The sequence below is a fragment of the Dendrobates tinctorius genome, unplaced genomic scaffold (assembly GCF_039654945.1).
Source record: "Dendrobates tinctorius isolate UK_male_01 unplaced genomic scaffold, ASM3965494v1 ptg000008l, whole genome shotgun sequence".
In the NCBI taxonomy this organism is placed as follows: domain Eukaryota; kingdom Metazoa; phylum Chordata; class Amphibia; order Anura; family Dendrobatidae; genus Dendrobates; species Dendrobates tinctorius.
In genome coordinates this window covers 63,736,189-63,752,783 of record NW_027361676.1, presented here as the reverse complement: position 1 = coordinate 63,752,783, position 16,595 = coordinate 63,736,189, and the positions used below count along the sequence as shown (strand labels likewise).

Below are 16,595 nucleotides of genomic sequence, written 5' to 3'. Positions count from 1 at the left end.
TTATAATTTAATCTATTTTCACTTCTTGAATTTTTCTCCCAACTGATAGGTTCTTTTTAAGTACAGTACTGTTTTTATGTAAGTGGAGAAGAGTGGGCGACAGTGCTTATGTGTATATGGTCTTCCATAGGCCTCAGATGCGCACACATTCCTTGTCTTTTGATCCCTATTGCAGGTTAATGCATGCTTTTACCACCTATACCAGCTCTTAGTATTGTGTTGATGAACAATGTGTGATGCAATAAAAGCCAGGCTAAAGCATCACAAATATTAGTATTCTACTGTGCAAACACAAATAAATCTATGCGACTGCCATATGATTAGGAGTTGTGTACGGAATTATAAAAGTATGTGTATATTTTTGCAGACAGATGAATTAGGTCAATTTGAAATCCCCCCTCAGATAATTCCCCAGCTACTGTGCTACTGTTACCTTGCCGTTTCGTAAAGCTCTCTTTAGCCATTAATATGATGTGAATAGTGTGCATGATTTAGCAGAGTGGGGTCAGGTTTGCCACAAGCACAAAGTATGCAAGTAAGCATGAAAATGAACGCTTCTAGGGGTTTCTGCTTGCAAATAAAAGATCAAAACCACAAAAAAACAAGAGATTAATTCATTGAGTTGGACTTCTATCAGTAAAATATCTGTTTTGGCAAAATTCTTCTCTACAGAATAGAGCATTTCATTTCACTTCGTGTGAAATAGAATCTCACTGTAAGTACTGTGAGATGATAGATATTTTTAGATAGAAGATAGAATCATTTATGTTACACTGCAAATTTATGGGATCAAAGGAAACAGAGACCTACACATCAAGCTTTAACTTCTGTAACATTAGGTTTTATACACATGTCAGCAAATACTTATATAAACAGAAGTCATCATATATTTAATCCCTTAAGGACCGGGGGTATTTTAATTTTTGCGGTTTCGTTTTTGCTCCCCTTCTTTCCAGAGCCATAACTTTTTATTTTTCTGTCAATATGGCCGTGTGATGGCTTGATTTTTGCAGGACGAGTTGTACTTTTGAACAACTCCATTGGTTTTACCATGTCGTGTACTACAAAACAGGAAAAAAATTCCAAGTGCGGTGAAATTGCAAAAAAAAGTGCAATCCCACACTTGTTTTTTCGAAAAAAAATAACTGGGGAAAGAAAAAGAACGGCACCAAGGCACAACTACTCACATGTGGAGACAAAGCCCTCTGAATCCACGACACATAGGTGGTCTGAAACCGGTTGTCACGGTGCTTGCAAGAAACCACATGTATAGAAGCCAAAATCCAAAAGGAAAAAGATGCAGCACTCACCAGATGAGTTAAAAAACCACAGTCCTTTATTGAAGCATAAGAAATATAGCAAGGTTTATACGGGCTACGTACGTGCAGGCATGCAGTGAAACAGAGCAGGATGACGGCCATTTTGCATTACGCACACTTCCACGAGTCCAGATTTTTTTAAAATGTTTTTTTTTTTAATTTTGGCATGCTTCAATAGCCTTCATGGGAGGTTAGAAGCATGCAATACTTGATTGGCTCTGCTACATATAGGCGATGAGCAGTTCGCCTATATGTAGCAGAATTACTGCATTGCTATGAGCGCTGACCACCAGGTGGTGCTCATAGCAATGCGGCATCAACAACCATAGAGGTCTCCAGGAGACCTCTGGTTGTTATGCCAACGCATCGCTGACCACCGATCATGTGACGGGGGTCAGCGATGCGTGCATTTCCGGCCCGGTGGCCGGAAGCGCTACTGTCAGCGTTTAACAATGGTGCTTACCAAGTTAATAGGCGCAGGTGGATCGCGATCCACCTGCGCCTATTGCGGGCACATGTCAGGTGTTCAAAACAGTTGACATGTCCTGGCTTTGATGCGGGCTCACCACCGGAGCCCTCATCAAAGCAGGGAAGACGTCCAATGATGGACTGTGTCCATCATTGGACGTTAAGGGATTAATGCAATAGCTAAATAAATAGATGAGACCTCCACCAATCCCAAGAATGGGACTCTAGAGAGCTCTATCTGAATGGAGCTGTTATCAGGTAAGTGTACCACCATTCATTTCTTTCACAATGGTACTGTCAGAGATCGCTAAGTACATCGGTAGTAAAGCACCAACATTACTCCAGATGGATCTCTGAAGAGCTCTATTTTTCAGATCAGTGAGGGTCTCAGTGGTCAAATCCCCAATGATCAGTAACATATCTCCTGCATTCTGTTTGCATTGCTCAAACTCGAGATGCTTATACAATTGTATTGAACTCTACAAAAAAAAAATATTAGTAAATTTAAGCATTTGACATGATTTAGAAAGACCCAGCTAAATATATAACCAAAAAAAAACACTGTCGTAATGTCAAAAGAATTGTCTGTAGACCTCCAAGACAGGATTGTGTGAAGGTACAAATATGGGGAAGGCCATAGACTCTCATGGTCACTCTGATTACGTTTCACATTTTAACTTTAGAAATGGGAAATATTAACTAATTAGGTTTTTATGGTAGAGTTGCAAGACAGAAGACACTCCTTAGTTAAAGTCTCATGAAGTGTGGAGTCTGTTAAAGATATTTAATGGACTCCCAGACCAGGATAAACAATATTCCCTGGTCTTGTGAACTCGAAAATGAAATGATTGGTTTAAATACAAATATGTACTGGTTATCAGCCAGCCAAAATAATCTCAACGGTGAAGCACAGTATGCCATACGGAAAAGCCTTACATTAGTAAAGTTTAGACATAAAATGTTTCATCCTTCTTTCAAGTATGTTGGAAATATAGGTTGGGCCTGACATTTAAAGAGAACCTGCCAGCTGATTCATGCTGCTCAAACGCAAGTTTTACTCTAAAATGTGGCATATTAAAGAAAAAGCATTTGTTGAGCGAGCAACAACGGAGGAGGTGACTACTCCTTGAGGCATGTCCCCGTTGGCTTCTCCCTGCTCACTTGCCTACACTGGCAGGTCTGTCCCTATATGGTTCCAGTTTTGATTTCTACCTTTGAAACTCCTATAGTTTCTCCATAGAACACATGAATACTTTCCAAGCTGAAAGGATAACACATTTAAGCATACAAAACCATGTATTGCTATTTTCTATGCTAATAACACCAGAGATTTATAATGATGAAATCTTTTGAAATTCATATTCTACAGCTTCAGCAAATTTTGCTAGACAATTTAATTTTCAACACAAAAATTCACCGTGAATCACAGGTACTTCATTAGCTCTGTAAAGATTTATATCAAACCAAAACCAATCACTAGATTAAAGGAAATTGAATCAAGAAGTGAATACAGTGGGGCAAAAAAGTATTTAGTCAGTCAGCAATAGTGCAAGTTCCACCACTTAAAAAGATGAGAGGCGTCTGTAATTTACATCATAGGTAGACCTCAACTATGGGAGACAAACTGAGAAAAAAAAATCCAGAAAATCACATTGTCTGTTTTTTTTTCATTTTATTTGCATATTATGGTGGAAAATAAGTATTTGGTCAGAAACAAGCAATCAAGATTTCTGGCTCTCACAGACCTGTAACTTCTTCTTTAAGAGTCTCCTCTTTCCTCCACTCATTACCTGTAGTAATGGCACCTGTTTAAACTTGTTATCAGTATAAAAAGACACCTGTGCACACACTCAAACAGTCTGACTCCAAACTCCACTATGGTGAAGACCAAAGAGCTGTCAAAGGACACCAGAAACAAAATTGTAGCCCTGCACCAGGCTGGGAAGACTGAATCTGCAATAGCCAACCAGCTTGGAGTGAAGAAATCAACTGTGGGAGCAATAATTAGAAAATGGAAGACATACAAGACCACTGATAATCTCCCTCGATCTGGTGCTCCACGCAAAATCCCACCCCGTGGGGTCAGAATGATCACAAGAACGGTGAGCAAAAATCCCAGAACCACGCGGGGGGACCTAGTGAATGAACTGCAGAGAGCTGGGACCAATGTAACAAGGCCTACCATAAGTAACACACTACGCCACCATGGACTCAGATCCTGCAGTGCCAGACGTGTCCCACTGCTTAAGCCTGTACATGTCCGGGCCCATCTGAAGTTTGCTAGAGAGCATTTGGATGATCCAGAGGAGTTTTGGGAGAATGTCCTATGGTCTGATGAAACCAAACTGGAACTGTTTGGTAGAAACACAACTTGTCGTGTTTGGAGGAAAAAGAATACTGAGTTGCATCCATCAAACACCATACCTACTGTAAAGCATGGTGGTGGAAACATCATGCTTTGGGGCTGTTTCTCTGCAAAGGGGCCAGGACGACTGATCCGGGTACATGAAAGAATGAATGGGGCCATGTATCATGAGATTTTGAGTGCAAACCTCCTTCCAGCAGCAAGGGCATTGATGATGAAACGTGGCTGGGTCTTTCAACATGACAATGATCCAAAGCACACCGCCAGGGCAACGAAGGAGTGGCTTCGTAAGAAGCATTTCAAGGTCCTGGAGTGGCCTAGCCAGTCTCCAGATCTCAACCCTATAGAAAACCTTTGGAGGGAGTTGAAAGTCCGTGTTGCCAAGCGAAAAGCCAAAAACATCACTGCTCTAGAGGAGATCTGCATGGAGGAATGGGCCAACATACCAACAACAGTGTGTGGCAACCTTGTGAAGACTTACAGAAAACGTTTGACCTCTGTCATTGCCAACAAAGGATATATCACAAAGTATTGAGATGAAATTTTGTTTCTGACCAAATACTTATTTTCCACCATAATATGCAAATAAAATGAAAAAAAAAACAGACAATGTGATTTTCTGGATTTTTTTTTCTCAGTTTGTCTCCCATAGTTGAGGTCTACCTATGATGTAAATTACAGACGCCTCTCATCTTTTTAAGTGGTGGAACTTGCACTATTGCTGACTGACTAAATACTTTTTTGCCCCACTGTATATAATCCCTTTATAAACAAATTTCAATGTTTAAATCTTAAAAAACATCTACACAGTGAGTGAATGGTTATATACCGAAAATAGGTCTGTCCCTCACTCCCCTATCAAATAATACCATCCATTCCAAATATATGCTTGTAAATCAGTTAATTTAAAGGGTGTAATAAGAGTAAAACTTATCATGAATAGGGTGCATCCTATTCATGAAAAGTTTTACACTTGTTACATCCTTTACATTATTAAAATGATTTAAAAGCATATACCGTATTTTTCGGATTATAAGATGCACTTTTTTCCCCCAAATTTGGGGAGAAAAATGGGAGTGCGTCTTATAATGCGGATATACCTTACTAGTACCGTTGCTGCAGGCCACAGGCTGGGATGAGGGGGTGTCCTGCAGTGCCGCGGGTGCCCGGAGGTGCTGCAGTGGTGTCTGGCGGTGCTGCTTCAGGGGTGTCTGGTGCTGAGTGGGTGTCCGGTGCTGCGGGGGTGTCGGTGCTGCGGGGACTCTGCCGACATTTTTTGAATGGCCAGAGCCCCCACAGTTCCACGCTTTCCTATGCGGTGGACTCCGGGAAAATAGCCGACGGGGGCGGCGCATGCACAGTTGGAGATCTCAGCACCAAGATCTCGGGAGATGAGATCTCAGTGCTAAGGTCTCATCTTCCCAGCAGCAGCACCGGACACCCGCAGCAGCGTGCCACACATCTGAACACCCCCTCAACCCAGCCTGCGGCCTGCAGCATCGCTCCACTCTTGCCTCCTCCAACAGCGACCCTGGGACCCTTTTCACCGCGGCCACCCTAAGAAGCACCACCATTTTATTGAAAAAAAAAATTTTCCTATTTTTTTTCTCAAAATTTGGGGTGCATCATAATTCGGAGCATCTTATAATTTGAAAAATACGGTATTTTGCCTGGATTTATCAAGTGGAGCAAGTTTATCAAATATCATACTGCATTTGTGGAGTGCTTGTCATGATGTTCGATGGTATTTGATATTATTGTAATTTTTTTTGTCTACAAGACACCTGCAAGGAATCCTTATAAACATTTGAAATACTTTTTTTAATCTCTTCTCCATAAAGATACTGTTTTCCCACCTATATTAATAGGGTTGAAATAGGGGAGTGAGGGACAGTCCTCGTTGAGTGGGGGCGCCAAAATATCGTTCTTATAGGGTGCCAACCTCCACAACCTGGCAGGTTTATAAAATAGGCCTATTGCAGGGTTTTTGTAGGATTTATGCGGTCATTTTCTATTTTTGGTATATAACCATTCACTCACTGGGTAGGTGTATTTTAAGATTTAAATATTAAAAGTTGTTTATAAAGGGAATATATGTTCACTCCCTGTAAAGACATGTATAAGGGTATGTGCACATGTTGTGGATTCATGTGCGAATCTGCAGAATCCACAGGTAAAATGACCTGCATTGTACCTGCGGATTCACTGCAGAATTACTGCAGATTTTCTGCAGTTTTTGTGTGGATTTGGCCTTCGTTTTTACATCTGCGGACTCCTATAATGGAACAGGTGTAAAAACACTGCGGAATCCGCCCAAAGAATTGACAAGCTGCGGATAATAAACCGCTGCGTTTCTGCGTGGAATTTTCCGCAGCATGTGCACAATGGTTTTTTTTTGCATAGGCTAAAATGGTACTGTACACTGCATGAGAATCTGCAGCAGATCCGCAAGGCCAAATCCGCTGCGGATAAGCACACAAATCTGCAACGTGTGCACATACCCTTACACTTTGAAGTCTCTTAGGACTTAATTCAACCATTTTCAAACTGTATAACGCAAACACAGCCTTAGGCTGGTTTCACATTTGCGTTTTTTAGCGCTGGAAAAAAACGCATACGTGCGCATGCGATTTTTCCCCTATATTTAACATGGGTGCGCATACCTGCGCACTTGTAAGCGCATGTATGCGATTTTCATGCGCTGCGTTTTTTTGGGTTGTGCGATGGTATTTTCCAGACGCTGCATGTTGCATTTTTTGGCCCTTGAAAAAATCGCATGCGCACGTATGCGCACGTTTTGCGCTAAAAATGGCCATTATAGCCTATGGATGCGCATACGTGCGCACTGGCATGCGCAGGTATGCGCTTTTTTAGCGCAGCGTTTTTTGGGTGGTGTCCACTTTTTATCCTAGTTAGAATCTTCTAAAGTCCAAAAAAAAAAGGCTATATAAAGGAGGTGCCTGCCAAAACTCTGCCACTACTACACTAGACAGATTGAAGAGCAGACATTCAACCAAGAACACATTATATCAGCGAAGAATGTGAGTATATTACATTATATGCCTGTCCTTTTAAATTATGTATGTACTAATGATTTTTATTATTTTTACATGCAGTATGTCTTCAGAATCGGAGTATTCCCCATCGCGGCAGGAATTGGCGCAAGCAGACCGTGAGGTGATTATTTTCGTGCATCTGGTAAGTATATCTGCTGCTTCTCCAAATCTCTTACGTTTTTTTCAACTTTCAGACATCGTCATCATCATCTGCGGACGGGAATAGTGAGGGCGAACAGCAGGAGCAGCGAAGCCAAGTCCCGGTGGTGATACGTAATGTAAGTATCAAATGATTTGTAATGTTTTTTTTTTTTTTTTATCTTCTATTTTTACTCTTTTTTTTTTTTCTTTTTTTGTAACTTTTTAGTCAATTTAAATTTGATTATTCTAATGAATGTGTTTTGTCTAGGTTCCACAACGGGATGAAGACGTCTACCTGGATAATGAGCAGCTCATCAGCCTGGTCCAGGAGCGTTCGCCGTTGTGGGACAGCCGTGACCGGCTGTACAAGGACAATGTGGTGACACGGCGGCTATGGAATGAGGTGGCCGCAGCGTTGATGGATGGCTGGGACAGCGCCACAGCATCCGCCAAAAAGGCGTTTAGTGAGTATTTCCCTGCTCTGTATTGTGCCGCAGTGACTGTTGTCCTTGACGGCACTGTTGGGTTTCGTGCTAGGCGTATTCTAGCAGGAAACCCAACAGTGTCATCGTGGTCTACAGTGACTGCTTTGAGTATTGTATTGCTACATTGTGCCGCAGTGACTGTTGTCCTTGACGGCACTGTTGGGTTTCGTGCTAGGCGTATTCTAGCAGGAAACCCAACAGTGTCATCGGGGTCTACAGTGACTGCTTTGAGTATTGTATTGCTACATTGTGCCGCAGTGACTGTTGTCCTTGACGGCACTGTTGGGTTTCGTGCTAGGCGTATTCTAGCAGGAAACCCAACAGTGTCATCGTGGTCTACAGTGACTGCTTTGAGTATTGTATTGCTACATTGTGCCGCAGTGACTGTTGTCCTTGACGGCACTGTTGGGTTTCGTGCTAGGCGTATTCTAGCAGGAAACCCAACAGTGTCATCGGGGTCTACAGTGACTGCTTTGAGTATTGTATTGCTACATTGTGCCGCAGTGACTGTTGTCCTTGACGGCACTGTTGGGTTTCGTGCTAGGCGTATTCTAGCAGGAAACCCAACAGTGTCATCGGGGTCTACAGTGACTGCTTTGAGTATTGTATTGCTACATTGTGCCGCAGTGACTGTTGTCCTTGACGGCACTGTTGGGTTTCGTGCTAGGCGTATTCTAGCAGGAAACCCAACAGTGTCATCGTGGTCTACAGTGACTGCTTTGAGTATTGTATTGCTAAATTGTGAAGCAGTGACTGTTGTACTTGACGGCACTGTTTTTTTTTTATCAACAGTGGACAAAGTCCGAACACGTTGGCGTTCGATCAAGGACCGCTTCAACAGTGATGTTCGTGCTGAGGGCCAGGTTCGCAGTGGATCTGCGTCAAGGACCAGAACTAGATACCGTCACTATCACGCGTTGCAGTTCCTACGACCGGTCCTTGCCACAAGATCGTAAGTATTATACATTTTGGGTTTTTATTTTTATTAATCTGTGTTTTTCTAATCCACAGCTGATGCTTCTTGTAAAGGCATGGTAGTAATGATTTTCCTTTCTTCCACAGCACCTGGAGCAGCACCCTGCAACCTGGCCCTGGAGCGGTCCTTCGTCGGACGTCCTCTGACCCGTCCCAGCCATCCGACAGCCAGGAAGCACCTTGCAGGTCCCACACACACACAGCTGGTGACCAGGAAGCTGGGCCATCAGGTGTTCCCCTGTCCCAGGTCTCTGCCACTGGTTATGCGGGCACTACCCGCCAGCGGCAGAGGGCCTTGGAAAGGAATGTCTTGCCCGAGTTTATGCATTTGAGCGAGACATTTAATTCCAGCCTCAAGTCACTGTCCGACAGAGTTGAAAGCGGTTTTGCACTGATGGAACGTGGTTTTAACCACTTTGAACACCGCTTCAATTCTGTAGAACAGCGCCTTGACCGTCTGGAGGCCGACCTCAACAGACCAGCACACCATTTTTTTAGTAAGATTGAAAAGGGCATGGCGGAACACCTTAGTCCTGATCAACAGCTGAATGTGCTGCAGGCCTGCAACAATGCTTTCTTGCAGGCTATGCAGCATAATCGGTACGGTCAGCAGTCAGTGGTGTCCTTTCCACCTGTGCCACCATTGACTCGCTTCACCTCACTACCGACTTGTGCTGCATACCACTGCACGGACACCTCTCTTCAAAGGCTGGACACCCACCGTTACACCACCACAAGTCTGAGTGCAGCTGGTCACTTCACCGACACCACCATGGCAAGCGCTGCTCCTGTCTGGAGCACCACCGCCAATCCCATGCATGCGTGGAGCTCAGCCACCACTAGGCAAACATGGAACAGCCCTGCCGCTACAACAACATGTAGTAGCCCTGCCACCACCACTCTGCAAACCTGGGCCATCACTGCCGCCACCAGTCCTCCTGCAAGGACGAGCACTGAACAAGAAGAGCAGCATCAGCCACCTCAGCAGCAGCAGCCAACTCAGCAGACGCCACCTCAGCAGCAGCAGCCACCTCAGCAGCAGCCGCCACCTCAGCAGCAGCAGCCACCTCAGCAGCAGCCGCCACCTCAGCAGCAGCAGCAACCACCTCAGCAGCAGCCGCCACCTCAGCAGCAGCAGCAACCACCTCAGCAGCAGCTGCCACCTCAGCAGCAGCCGCCACCTCAGCAGCAGCCGCCACCTCAGCAGCAGCCGCAACCTCTGCAGCAGCAGCCGCCACCTCAGCAGCAGCAGCCATACCAGCAGACGGGGGACCTACATTCCATATTTGCCCCTACTTCAAGGCGAAATCAATCAAGGCGGGCATTGGGCCAAAGTCGGTCCAGGCACACAAGCCTACGGCGACATGCCATTACAACTAATGTAACTGAACAGATTTCCTCTCCTACAAGTGTTCCAAGTTTAATTCCCTTAACTGGACTACCTTCCCCCACAAGTTTTGTTGCCCCTTCCCCTCAAACACCGTCTTCAACTGCAAGTGTTGCATATTCCCTGCACACCCCCAAATTGAAACCATCTGCCCCCAAACGCCGTAAAAAATAATTTTTAAATTTTTTTTTTGTGATAAAAAATAAATTTACATTTGTGGTTCACCATTAATAAGTTTCATTAATGTTGTTTGCGCCGCTCACACACACTGATGGGTAAATACATGTTAAAAACCAACCCAAGGGCTAGTATAGTCATATGTGAAATAACATGGACTAGTATAGTCATTCAAAGGCCTAGTGTAATAACTCTAGTTTTACCAAATAGAATCTGTTTTCATGAAAAACAAACTGTTGAAACTTGTCTAAAAAATAAGTTTCTTTCTAGTTTCACCAGTTTGTTTTTGGTGAAACAAGATGCTAGTTGTTAAAAATCGAGTTATTACAGTAGGCCTTGGTATGACTATACTAGGCCGTGGTATTTCACATATACTACTAGCCCCAAGGCCTAGTATACTCATATTTGAAATACCACGGCCTAGTATAGTCATTCCAAGGCCTAGTGTAATAACTCTAGTTTTACCAAATAGAATCTGGTTTCATGAAAAACAAACTGTTGAAACTTGTCTAAAAAATAAGTTTCTTTCTAGTTTCACCAGTTTGTTTTTGTTGAAACAAGATGCTAGTTGTTAAAAATCGAGTTATTACAGTAGGCCTTGGTATGACTATACTAGGCCGTGGTATTTCACATATACTACTAGCCCCAAGGCCTAGTATACTCATATTTGAAATACCACGGCCTAGTATAGTCATTCCAAGGCCTAGTGTAATAACTCTAGTTTTACCAAATAGAATCTGGTTTCATGAAAAACAAACTGTTGAAACTTGTCTAAAAAATAAGTTTCTTTCTAGTTTCACCAGTTTGTTTTTGTTGAAACAAGATGCTAGTTGTTAAAAATCGAGTTATTACAGTAGGCCTTGGTATGACTATACTAGGCCGTGGTATTTCACATATACTACTAGCCCCAAGGCCTAGTATACTCATATTTGAAATACCACGGCCTAGTATAGTCATTCCAAGGCCTAGTGTAATAACTTTTAATGGAGCAGATTACATTCATCCACTCAATGCTGACTTGTATTCCCCATGGACTTTCATTGGGGTTGGGTTTTGAGTGTTGTGTTTTGAGAAAATCACATACTTTGTTTTAAACTATTTGCACAATTTTATCTTGAAAAAAAATTGTTTCCTGATTCATGGCCTGCAGCTTTGCTCATTCCAATATATTTCACGCAGACTAGCAATGCTGCATTTTAACTCGTATGTGTATTTACCTGCCCAGGTGTGTGAACATAACAAAATTCAGTTATACATGGGAAGTTTTTTAATTAATCGGAGTTTAAAAAATATAGTGCACTCAGTAATGGTATCAAATAAGGATTTTTATTACCATAAACAACAACATTACACCATTTCATCTTGCCAGTGCACCCGTCCTACATCAGAAATAAAGTAGGCCGCAAATTTGTCCCTCATTTGGCCAACTTCAACGGATGACCTGAGAGTGTGCTGAGTGAATTCAGGCAATGGGTTCGGAGCATCATCGTCCAGTTCAAAGGTCGGGTGCTCTTTAGCCATCACAAAGTTATGTAGAACCACACAGGCCTTCACCACCTCATCGACTGTTTCAAGTTTAAGATTAATGGCCGTGCCCAGAATTCGCCATCTGGAAACAAGAATCCCAAAAGCACACTCGACAGTTCTTCTGGCCCTGGTCAGCCTGTAATTAAAAATTTTTTTGGTGTGGTCCAAGTCCCGGCTGGAGTAGGGTTTCAGTAAGTTTCCGCACATTTGAAAAGCCTCATCGCCAACCATTACAAAGGGCAGTGGCGGAGCTTCGGTGTGAGGAAGAGGCCGTGGCATAGGGAAATTAAATTGGTTGCCATACAACCTCCGGCCCATGTCTGAGTTTTTAAAAGCCTGCGAGTCATTACCACGGCCAAATGCTCCAATGTCCACTGCTACAAACATACATCCGGCATCCGCAATTGCAATGAGTACTATTGAAAAGTACTTTTTGTAATTATAGTACTCAGATCCCGTTCTTTGGGGTTTGATGATCCGTATGTGTTTCCCATCAACAGCTCCCAAACAGTTGGGAAAATTGCATACTGTCCAGAATTTGTCAGCAATTTCCATCCACTTTTCAGCGGTGGGCAGGGGCATAAATTCTGGGCAAAGAACATTCCAGAGAGCCCGGCAGGTGTCAGCAACAATTCCAGACAAGGTAGAGATTCCAATACGGTACTGGAAGTGTAGTGAGGATAGGGTTTCTCCAGTCGCCAGGAATCTGTGAACAGACAAAGAAGTAAAATTAATATTTATGTATATTATTTTTAAAAACTATAAAAAAAATATTAGTACATTCACGAAAACTAATTACCCAAGGTTTTGAATACTAAATTTACAAAAAAAAACATCAGACCACACCCCTTTGTTTTTAAAACATACCGTAATGTCACCAGTAGCCGTTCCTCAGGAGGAATCGCACGACGGAGCTGTGTGTCCTGTCTCCGGATGGATTGTTGGACACGAGCAAGCAAATCCATGAAACTTTCGTGGGACATCCGGATATAATCTGTAAATTTCTCCGGGTTTGACTGGAGCTCGCTGTAGAGGGTATGGTATGCCCCACGGCTCTCCCGGAGTTCAACAATCGGATGTATCCACATACGCCGCCGTCTTCGCTGCCTCTCTCTCTTCCTTTGTTCATGGCAAGCAACTGCATACGCCTGAGCCATCGCGATGTCCAAATCCAAGTTGAAGTGAAAACTCTTCCAGCGCAGATCCATGGTCACGAGAAGAATCAAGCAAATGTGAAGAATACTGTAGACAGGGTGTATATATATTAACATACCACACCCACAATGAAGTCCCATTGGTCTTGTGTGTTGTTGAATGGTTGTTTTTTCTTTTTTGTGGGGTTTTTCCAAAATCTGTAAAAAAACGCAAACGCACAAAAAACGCATACAAACGCGCAAAAACGCTGCGTTTTTTTCCTGCATGCGCATTAAAATGCTGGAAAAAAACGCAGCGTTTGTATGCATTTGTATGCGTTTTTTTAATGCGTTTTTTTGCGGGAAAAACGCGCTGCAAAAAAAAGCAAGTGTGAAACTAGCCTAAGTAATGTCAAAGTAACCTCCACATACTGTATATGGCTATGAGCAAACAGATGGTAATCATTTTTCACTGCTTTTTTGTCACACACTATCTGTTTAGTATATTCAGAAATTTGAAACTTTTTCTCCCTTTTTTCATTTTTAAGTTGTGAGCTGTGACATCCTCTCACTAATCACATGTACCCTGGATTGGATGCTGTGCTGCATTCTCTGCCTTGGTTTTCATACAGTCTATAATACACTATGCTATACTATGTGAATTGCTCTACTATTTAATGTTTGCTCTATAGTATGTGCTGTACTATGTGAGGGCTGTGCTATACTTTATAATGTGGCCTGAAATATACTCACAGAAAGTGGCAGAGTCTCAACAAAGGATTGGAATATTTTTGAGTAATACATCAATGTTCCCCCATATGGTCTTGTAAATGATGGATAATAATTTGTATACTCCACTAGCGCATACATCTAAAAAAAGGAGTGCTATGCAATAAGCATAAAGGCTATCAAAAGTTTTTTCATATAATCAAAAATGTTACACACTTTAAATTATAAAAGTTGCAAAATGGACATACAGCCTAGCAAGTGCCAGCAGCCAGGGGTAGACAGACAACCACTATCCAATCCCAGTGGATAAAAGTAGGTAGGATTGTAAACATTTCAATTTAAAGATTCATCTTCAGAAAACTGATAAATACCAGTCACATTTTCCTCCGCATGTCGGGTGGATGGTACATGTTGTGATAAGTATACAGTACAGATAACACTTTTCATGTGTGCAATGCGCAATATATGTAACAGGTATGTATATTCATTACTGGGGCTTACCCATATTGTGGTTGGTGTCCCCCAGGGTCTGGTACAGTCTCAATGCGTGTTTCGCAGTAGCTTTTTCACAGGGAATGCTCAGCGATTCATACAATTCAATTTCAATTTTGGTGTTTCAAGCTATTGGCTCTCGTCAGTGCAAAGTATGAAAACTGATTTAGCTAGGAGAGAGGCTCTGGACTGAGGTCTAAGGGGTAAGGTTTCTCCTTGTGGAGAGTGACATACCAGCTCAGTCCAGAGCCTCTCACCTAGCCAAATCAGTTCTCATACTTTGCACTGACGAGAGCCATTGGCTCGAATCACCGCGTCTGCAAATTGAGATTCTGATTTGGCTTTTATCCTGTCATATTACAAGACTCGTTAAAGGGTTGATTGTGACTTGTAGGATCGCTACTACCAACAGGTGGCGCTATAGAGTTCAAGTCCTCTTTTTCTCTGAAGAGGCAATTTGCATATTATTTTCCCAGAGGAGCATTGCACGGCGAATAAGCCTCCTTACTTCGACAAGCCAGAGCTGGCATGTCACTCTCCACAAGGCTAAACCTTACCCTTTAGACCTCAGTCCAGAGCCTCTCACCTAGCCAGATCAGTTCTCATACTTTGCACTGACGAGAGCCAATAGCTTGAAACACCATGTCTGCAAATTGTGGTTCTGATTTGGCTTTTATCCTAAGTCATATTACAAGACTCGTTAAAGGGTTGATTGTGACTTGTAGGATCACTACTACCAACAGGTGGCGCTATAGAGTTCAAGTCCTCTTTTTCTCTGAAGAGGCAATTTGCATAGCCCTAGGCTGTAATACAATAAAATGGTCACAGCTTTCTTTGCTTTATCTTTTATAACAGCGATGAGAGACCTTCCGGATTGACTGCACTAGATGATGCAATGTGATGCGTGATGTCATGTGACTCTCAAACTGACGCAATCTTCAGCAATGTGTGAAATGGGGCTGGGCATTTTTTTAAACTGTTTAAACCACTGAAACCTGCAAATTTTAAGAAATTTAACTAAAAGTCAATTAGCAGTGGATTGTTTGATCATCTCCAGCTGTGATTGATTCTAAACACTGCCTAAATCAGACAGCAGATGGTCCTTGTGCAGGAACAGTTTAAACACCCATTTCTCTAGATCAGGATAGAGTACCCCCTGTGCAATGTCTGCACTAGGTTCAGAGCATGGGACCACTATAAAATATCTCTACAACAAAAGGCATACAGATAAACTTGTCTTAATTGTTTTCAAGAGTGAACAGCTTTAAAGATTAATAGCTACTCATAAAGGGCAACAACTAATTTTCCAATCATATGCTATGAGCGCGCCAAAGTTAATGGGAAAATTCTAAATTTCTACAGAAGTGAAAACATTAAAAACAATTTTATCTAATTTACAGATATAGTCAAGAAAAGAACGCATAGGCTACATTATGAAATTAATGGTTAATTAATATACGTTAATTCTCATCAGGTTGAAAAAGCACACACAGCACATAATCAATTACTGTATCATGTAAGAGTCCACAGCTGGCTGAATATTCCCAGAAACTCCGTAGAACAAGTAACCTTCATTCCATGCCAGGCAGGAAGGTCTTTCACAGGGTAGATTTATTGTAAGGTAGAACTGGGCATGGGGAAGTGCGGCACTGGCTCAATTTATATGTTGTATACATAGACTGTGCTAGAAAATGAAAGCTACAAATGTTTCACTTCTAAAAAAAAAAAACAATGTAGAAATATCTAAATATAATGGAGGCTTCACGGTCCTCACGTTACTTGGTGTCCAAGGTTAGATTGGCTTTTGTCATTATTTGACCTATCACTTCCACAATGTGGGTCCAATAACGGCAGACAAAGAACATCTCATCTCATATGGGCTGCACTGATGTCCCCAATCAATCTTAAAGTAAATCTTATAAAGACAAGACATCTTGAGTGTGGTAAAATCAATGTGAGGTGGCGTTTTAAATCCATTTTCCTTTGTTTGCATAAACATCCGATTAGAAGATCGGTTTTACCAAGGACTAAAAGGACAAATTACTGAGTGTGATGAAATAGTTCCTATTTGACTGCTTGTTCGCAGCTTCCAGAATTGGAATAGAGTAAGGGACGTGGTTGATTCTTAACGATAAACCATTTAAGCAAGTGGTCTAAAATAAATTCTTCATTGCTTTTGGTTGACGTATATTATGATGTGTAGATATGACATGGAAATCATCGTACAAATCAATTTAATTGGCTATAACAGATGTAAAAACTTATAGATCAAATCAGAAAACATCAGGAGTGGGTAATAATGTATTTACTGGGTGATATAATGAAAATAATGAGGAACGAT

At 42.2% G+C, this 16,595-nt stretch overlaps 2 protein-coding genes across 10 annotated transcripts in view; one reads left to right on the top strand and one right to left on the bottom strand.

The window, feature by feature from the left end:
* The window catches only part of TENM3 (teneurin transmembrane protein 3), a 1,679,324-nt gene that overhangs the window by 1,583,180 nt on the left and 79,549 nt on the right, over window positions 1-16,595 (bottom strand). The window lies entirely within an intron of this gene.
* LOC141089343 (uncharacterized) lies at window positions 2,575-10,385 on the top strand. The gene is made up of 3 exons (XM_073575677.1): window positions 2,575-2,765; window positions 8,379-8,786; window positions 8,897-10,385. Exons 1-3 carry the CDS (start codon window positions 2,575-2,577, stop codon window positions 10,368-10,370), a joined length of 2,073 nt encoding a protein of 690 aa, XP_073431778.1. The 3' UTR covers window positions 10,371-10,385.

Bases quoted from the DNA above. Each gene is read 5' to 3' on its own strand.
- LOC141089343 (XM_073575677.1), top strand. From the start codon at position 2,575: ATGGACTCCCAGACCAGGATAAACAATATTCCCTGGTCTTGTGAACTC. The intron at 2,766-8,378 runs GTATGTTGGAAA...GTTTCGTGCTAG, and splicing joins ATGTTTCATCCTTCTTTCAA to GCGTATTCTAGCAGGAAACC. The intron at 8,787-8,896 runs GTAAGTATTATA...TTTCTTCCACAG, and splicing joins CCGGTCCTTGCCACAAGATC to CACCTGGAGCAGCACCCTGC.